The following is a 7,641-nucleotide window of genomic DNA, read 5'->3' as shown; positions in this document are numbered from 1 at the left end:
CCCTATAAATTTCAGGATTCTTTGTTGTCCTTCTGAGAAGAAGGCCATCGGCGTTTTGACAGGGACAGTCTGAGTGTGGGCTTGGCTTCAGACAGCAAGGACGGTGTGACAGTGTTGCTCCTGCCGACCCTGAGCTGAGCGTGTCCCCCATGGCGTGTCCCCCCTTCATTTCCCTTCTCGGTTCTTATGGCCGTCAGGGCGCAGACTGTCCACTCTCTGGGTGCACTTGTCCCCAGGTGCTTTCTGCTTTGTGATGCAGGGTCAGTGTTTCAGGAAGAGTAATTCCTGACAGTGTAGTCTGTGGGACTAAGGAAAAACCTTTTCAGCCCTGGCTGGGGTGGCTCAGTGGTTTGAGGTCTGACCTGCGAACCAAAGGGTGGCTGGTGGATTCCCAGTCTGGGCACAGGCCTGTGTTGTAGGCCAGGCCCCCAGGGAGGGGCGAGCCAGAGGCAGCCAATAAGGGGTGTTTCTCTCCCTCTCTTTATTACTCCCTGTCACTCTCTAAAAATACATAACTAATATCATAAACAAACAGACAAAAAAACACAGGATATTTGGTATACGAGGAGGGACTGGAAAAACCACCAGAAGTTACCTTCTGGAGGGCGGGCCCCTTGTGGTCCAGGCGCCCCACTAGGGGAGAGTTCCAGGAGCCCATCTGCATCGGTGACCAGCTGGCGTTGTTGTGAGAGGCTGTGTTGGGCTTCAGTGAATTGTGTTTGACGACTATTCCAGAGCGTTGGCCCAGTTCACGACCGGTGATTTATCAGACCACGTGCCCACACTGTGCAGAATGTTGAGCAGTTTTTTGGCCAACCTCACGTGCCCCACCCTCCCTATTCACCCGATCTCACCCAGAACGACTATTTTTCTTTCCCGGATGAACAGGATCTACAAAGGGAAGCATCTCAACATGTAAGATGTGAGATTAAACGGCAGAACCACTAAGAGGCATCACAGTCGCCGGGTCCAGAGAGTGTTCAGGGCCGTGGAGGGGCGTCTCCGTGGGTGTCCCCCTTCCAGGGCAGAGCATTCGAGGGTGACTGGGGGGTGAAGGTGTGAGAATAAAAGCGCAGTTTTTATGAGTAAATTCTCTTTCTGGGCCCCCCTCGTGTACATGTGGCCAGATGCCTCCACAGGTGTTCACAGTCCCATGAATCGAAGGAGGTAATTACCGTTGTGAGTTATGTAAGTTTCATGGTTTTACGTTTTATGTTTTAAAATGGTCTGTGATAGGAATGAAAAACAGGAAATATCTTCCAAAATATGTGGAAATGTATTCCCCACTCTGGAACCTTTTAGACTTTAACACATTCATATAATTTTATTATTTTTATTTATTTATTATGTATTTATTGGTATTGTTTAAGTACAGTTGTCTCCATTTTCCCTGAAAAATGCACCCCAACCCAGCCATCCCCTAAAACAGTCATATAATTTAAAGCACAGGGTGCAAAGACCATGGGCTTCTGCCCTGGGTGAGGAGGACCCTGTGGGAGGGGCTGAGCAGGAGGGAAGTGAGGGGGCAGGAGGCGCTGGCTGCTGTGCGGACCTCGGCCTGCAGGGGGCAGCAGAGGGATCAGGGAATCAGAGCACAGGGGCTGGCCCTCCTCAAAGGAGGCTCTGGGGTCACCAGTGATCAGGGTGACCAGCCAGAACCCGGGACTCTACCCGCCCCTGCAGGGCCGGTCCACATGGCACCTGTGTTAGGACTGAGTTCCCGTCTAGGTGTCTGTCACCTCGCCCTCCCTGCCCGGGACACCCCCTGGCCCTCTGGCCCTGCTCACTCTGACGGAGCCCCCCTTCTGATGGCCAGCTGACTTTGCTGTGCTTGGACCCCCTGAGCCCATCCTGGTCATGGTGGGTGAAGACGCACACCTGCCCTGTCACCTGTCCCCAAAGATGAATGCTGAGACCATGGACTTGATGTGGGTGCGACCCAGCCTCAGGCAGATAGTGCACACGTATGCACACGGGCAGGAGGGCACGCCGGCGGAGGAGTATCGAGGGAGAACTTCGGTGTTAAGAGAGGACGTCACTGTGGGGAAGGCTGCTCTGCAGATTCGCAATGTCAGTGCCTCGGACAACGGGACCTACCTGTGTTATTTCCAAGACAGAGACTTCTCTGCAAAAGCCCAGGTGGAGCTGCAGGTGGCAGGTGAGTCCCAGGTTTGTTCTGGGCTCCTCCCTGTGGGCCAGGGGCCGAGGCTGCAAACCTACCCCAGAGCAGGTGCGGCTGCTCACCAGCAACGGCCCCCCTGTCCCCATTTCTGCGCCTCTGAGGCCTGTGACAGACCCAGGTGTCCCCCAGGGTGACTTCCTCCTGCATCCAGTACAGAGTCCCTGGTGCCACCCCCCAGTCTCAGCAGGGGAAAGGTTGGGGACGGGAAGGATGAGGACACCTCCCCGCAGTGGGAGGCACATGGGTGTTTGGGTTCAGTGTGACCCAGACCGTGGCCGAGGACCCCCCAGTGCCCGCTGCTGTGTGTCCAGGAGGCTGGCCTGTGGGGCCCACGTCCCCCACGAACTCCCGGGAACACACACGCAGTTGATCAGGCTGTGTCCGTCCTTGGTGCAGCGGGGGAGGACGCTCACCTGGGGACGGGGACGCCGGGGGGTCTCAGAGAGGGCGTCAGGGAGCACCCTGTGCGGTTTGGGGGGGTGCCGAAGCAGCGCTGTGCTCTGGGGGTACACTGTCAGGATGGTGCGAGGATGTCACTGGTCACTCTCAGCCGGCACAGGGAGGTTGGTCACTGCACACAGTTCCTGTTTCCTGTCTGCTGTCCCCCGACCCTTGAGTGGCCCTGACCCATCCCAGTGACCAAGCGCCCTGTCTGAGGTGCTACCCATGAAAGCCCTCGTGTCCGGACTTCAGGGCTGCAGTTCGAGTTCCCTGGACACAGCCCTGCCCTGTGGCTTCCAGTGCAGGGGCCCTGGTAGAGCGTGGATGATGGAGCCCTCCCTGCAGGACTCTGTGTTTTCTGGTCCTCACAGGGCTTCCTCCCCCCTCCTTGTGTTCAGGGGGTGGGGACAGGTGGCAGTAACTCCTCTCTTCCTGGCCCTGGGTCCACTGTCCTCCATGGGAAAGTTTTCCCCCTGCACAACCTCGCTGTACACACTTCTGGGGGGAGGACCCTGGAGGGAGAGCCGAGGGGCCTGGCAGTAGGTGCAGCCAGAGCCTCCCGAGGGGCCTTGGACACACGTCACCTCCAGGCGGCCACAGGACACCCTGAGTCTCTTCCTGCTCACAGGAGGGCACGTTCCCCACAGGACAGGCAGGACAGATGGGCAGTGGGTGCCAAACCCCTTAGGCCAAGGGGCACCACCTCCATGGTTGCCCAAGGTGGGGGGAGGGGCTGTGCCTGGGACCAGCCTGTCTGGGGCCGGGAGAGGGGGGCGGGGCAGTCTCTAAGGGGACTTAGGGGGAGCAGCCTCTGCTCCAGCCCAGGTCCTCCTGGGTCCCATAAGAGGGTGCAGCCTTTGTCAGGCAGTGTCCCCATCAGGGGTCAGTCTGGGGAGAGCTCCCTGTGAGTCCCTGCTGGGCCGGTGGGTGTGGGTGCCCCTCCTGCTATGGAGACCCCACCAGTGCAGAGGGCCCCCCACGATTCAGCTCACTTTTCCTCCCCAGCACTGGGCTCCAATCCCCACATCAAAATGAAGGGCTATGAGGCTGGAGGGGTCCGCGTGAACTGCACGTCTGCCGGCTGGTACCCGCCACCCCAAATCGAGTGGAGAGACGCCAGGGGACAGAGAATTTCCGATGGGGTGGTCACAGAGGCTGCGGACCCCCAGGGCCTTTATGCAGCCTCAGCCTCTGTGGTCCTGGAAGAAGACTCTGAAGAGGAGGTCTCCTGTGTCATCAGAAACCCCCTGCTGGGCCAGGAGAGGTCAGCCTGGCTTTCCATCCCAGGTGAGTGCCCTGCCCTCTGCCCTGGGCTCCTGGGTGCCCCTGGGGGAGGTGCAGTGGTCTGCTGCTGGCCTGGGTCCCTGGGGGGCACAGAGGGCACAGGGACCTGGGGCTCCTTCTCCTGAAGTGGTTTATGTCACAGACCCCTTCTGAGCACTTCCTGTTGCCCCACAGGGTGCCAGGCATGGGCTTTGGGGACAGATGGTAAAGATCAGCAAGCACACCGGGAGGGGGAATAATAGGTACAACCCGAATCTCAGTGAGAGAGCTCATGTCCTTTCAGTATAAAGGATACAGTAGATAAAAGGGCAGAAACGGGAATGGTCAGGTCACAGAAAGGTGAAACTCACAGGAGGATGCCAAGTGTGAGGGCACAGGGAACTATTTTCACCTGTGAAACTGGCAGCAGAAGTGAAAACGAGGTGGTGGCGCCCTCTGGTGGCCGACTGCGGGGAGACAGTCCCTCAGGCCCTTGTGCTCATGGTTTGAATGGTGTTGCTGTGGATGGGCACCTGTGCTATTGGGGACACATGACCATCTGCATCCCAACTGCTCAGTGATTGACGCAAACCCGGATTCTGGGGACAACCCTACAGGCCGGCCTGCAGCAGGGGGACGTGACACCTGTGACCGGGTATTTTGAAACCAGTGATCCCTGTGACAAAGGGCAGAGCCTGGATGTGCCCACCTAGGGGACCGGGTGCCCCGTGGGCGCTGCCCTCGGGAGAGACTCAGCCCTGCTCGCTGTGCTGGAGCGGGCGGGTCCCCGAGACAGGACGAGAGGACGGCAGGCACACCGCCTGCATGGGGGCTGGTTTCACTGTAAAGATAAAATATTTAGTTTTCACAACTTACTGAAACCTGCGTGGCACTCACCCTGTGTCGGGCACTGTACAAGCATTAACTTAATGCTCTCACTGATCAGGACGCCAGCAACAGATGGTGACGTCATTAGTTCAGGGTCACAGCACTGGTCAGGCAGGGGACCCGGTGCTGGAACCCAGGCCCTGCAGCCCCAGAGTTCTGTTCTTCCTCACCAGTCTCTGCTGACTGGGGGCAGATAATGATTGGTGGTGGTGGGGTGGAGAGGCGACTTCAGTGACACTGTGTTCGGCTCCGTACTCGATCTGATCCCAGGGGGGAGGCAGACGTTCCAGGAGAAAGGTCCCTACTGTGTGACAGTAAGAGTGCTGGGCACTCCGGGGACGGGAAGGTCATTTCAGGGGATGACGCTACCCCTTCGCAGGCCCCTTCTTCAGGAACGCAGAGTGTCGGATGGCCTTCATTGCCCTATTCCTGCTGGTTCCTGTGGTGGTCTTGTTGGGACTGTGCTGCTGCCTGTGGCGACGGGAAAAGAGGATCCAGGCCCCGTCCCAGAAGGTGGAGAAACCTCTAGGTGAGACAGCAGCGGCGCAGGCAGAGCTGCCGTGGGTGGGAAGCGCCCAAGGTGAGGCCCAGCTGCAGGTGGCCTCCACCTCCCTGCCCAGCCCACACCCACCTCCGGATCCTGCTCTGTATCCCCCTTATGGGACTGCCTTTTTCTGTTCATTTGCAGAGAAGCTGCAGGACAAGCTCAGTAAGTCCCCATCCCAACCCCTGCGCATCCTGGGGGTCCCTGGTGACAAGGTCACTGACTCCACATGTTGTTCCCTGCAGGGTGGACAAAAAGAGCAGGTGCCGACCACGGGAGTGCCCCAGACCTGCATCTCAGCCTTTGTTCTCGGTTAGTTTGGCCCCACTCCTCACCCCTAACTGCCCAGGGGGAGGAATGGGGACACTGATGTGGGTCCCAGGCAGTGGTCTCTCCGTGGGGAGAGACTGCAGCCTCTCCACACAAGGGGGCGCTGGAGTCCACACACCTGGGGAGCCATAAATCCACCCTGGCCTGGTGAGGCCCCGGAGCTGTGGCCCTGCTGTCAGAGGCATGAGGGTGCGCATTTCTTTTAGCTCTGATGACATGCTGGGTGGTGCTTTTACTCTCACCCTGACGGCTCAGGGGGACCCACCCCACCACGTGATGTCCAAAGGTGGGACAGTCGGGAGCCCAGTGAGGTTACAGACCTCGCCCTGCTGCTGGCACAGCCGCTCTGGTCCTGCTGCACTGGAGGGGGCCGCCTCAGAGGACGTGTCACCCCTGAGGCTTCCCACCCTCTGGCCCCAGGCCCTTCTCCCGGGGTCACTGGTTCCATGTGAATGAGTGTCAGGCCTGTCAGGAGCCTGGCCAGGTCACCTTCTACTGCGCTCTCCTGTCCCCGAGCCTGGTCCCTTCAGCGAAGGGCCGCCTGGGCACCCAGGGCCTCCCCTGACCCCGGGCCCTGGTTGTCGGCTGGACACTCACAGCGCACACAGCCCAAGCCACGCCTGCCTTCCAGGATCGAGGCCAAGTGTCCCTCCTTGATTTCCTTTTTTCAGCCATGAATAGGATCTCCTTCGAATTTGGGCAGGAGGTTCCCAAAAGTCACTGGAGGATGTTCATGAGGCTGGCGGGACTGGAGGAGAACGACATCGTCATCTGTGAGCACGAGAACCCGGGGAACCTGCGGGAGCAGCACCACACGATGCTGCTGTGTTGGCAGAACAAGCTGGGGCGCGCGGCGACCCCCTCCAGGCTCATGGCGGCCCTCTGTCAGATGCGGCTGCGGGAATGTCTGGAAAATATTACAAACAAGCTGGTTGCGGAAGATATCTTAGGTAGTAAGGACGCAGAGCCCCCGAACTAGTTGGCCTTTTTGTCAACGGCTGTGACTCAGCGGCATCCTGGGGTCTGACCCCCCACCCAGGTCCCTTCCTGGGGGCGCCTTCCCAGATCCCAGGTGGGACGGAGCCCCTCCGTGTCCAAGTAGGTTCTACGGGAAGCTTCTGCTGGGGGCCCTCTGCCTGCGGCCCACGGGGCCCACGGGCTGCCCCTCAGGGGACTCCGGGGGCCTGAGCTGCTCAGGGAGGACCCGCTGGGTGCACTCAGTGCGCCCAGGTGCCGGGGCCTCCTCGGGGACACAGAGGCCAGGAGGGCTGGCTGGTCCTCTGTGTGACCTCAGTGGCTCACTCTTTGGTCTCCCAGGCACTGTGATGTCCCCAGGCTTCCACTTGGGAGGGCCATACCTGGGTGACACTTATAAGTCAGTTCATAACAGACAAACCAGCAGCCACTGTCAGTTGTCACTAGGTCAGCTGGGGTGGGGCATGTGCACAGTTCCTGTCACATGCTAGCTATAGAGGCCTTTGTCCAGTTCTCTAGATGTTTAAGCATACGTGATTTTACTAGTTTTATTGAAGTGGTAAAATTTCTCTTCCATGGTGTTTTTACATGTTTGTATAACTTTTTTCAGCCAGTAAAATGTATATTCTAAATTGTGTTTTCTGTCATTCCTGTTGTGGGGACAACTTTGGGTGTGTTGTCCTTGGGAGGTGACGTCATCCACAGAGTCAAGGGAACCTCAGGCAAGGTTTGTGGGTGCACAGCCCCGAAACGGGGGCCGCCGCTGTCAGGGGCCGCCCTCCCCAGGCCTTTGCCGACCCACCTGCGCCCCGAGCAGTGGCAGCGACGGGAGAGCGGACGGCGGGGAGAGCGGACGGTGGGCGCATGGTGCCCAGACTGAGCACAGTGGCGGCGAGGGGTGCACGGGTTGTAACACAGTTGGAAAGGACACGGGCTGGCATCACTCGCAGTGAGTCAGGGACCTCGCCTGCGTTGCACAGAAAGTCACCGCCAAACCAGGAAGATGCCAGGGTGGGGG

At 59.0% G+C, this 7,641-nt stretch overlaps 1 protein-coding gene across 1 annotated transcript; it reads left to right on the top strand.

Moving 5' to 3' along the window:
- Nucleotides 1-1,809: 1,809 nt before the first annotated feature.
- LOC118974889 (butyrophilin subfamily 3 member A2-like) lies at nucleotides 1,810-7,255 on the top strand (the record flags this gene model as incomplete). Its single annotated transcript, XM_037028459.1, has 5 exons — nucleotides 1,810-2,158; nucleotides 3,629-3,910; nucleotides 5,154-5,354; nucleotides 5,564-5,630; nucleotides 6,320-7,255. Coding segments are annotated over 5 exons (909 nt in total), but the record flags the coding sequence as incomplete, so codon positions are not given.
- Nucleotides 7,256-7,641: the final 386 nt, after the last annotated feature.

Source organism: Sturnira hondurensis, unplaced genomic scaffold, assembly GCF_014824575.4.
Source record: "Sturnira hondurensis isolate 20B ecotype Veracruz unplaced genomic scaffold, ASM1482457v3 Scaffold0019930, whole genome shotgun sequence".
Classification (NCBI taxonomy): domain Eukaryota; kingdom Metazoa; phylum Chordata; class Mammalia; order Chiroptera; family Phyllostomidae; genus Sturnira; species Sturnira hondurensis.
The sequence above is the reverse complement of the archived record's forward strand: the minus strand, read 5'-3'. Positions and strand labels throughout refer to the sequence as shown.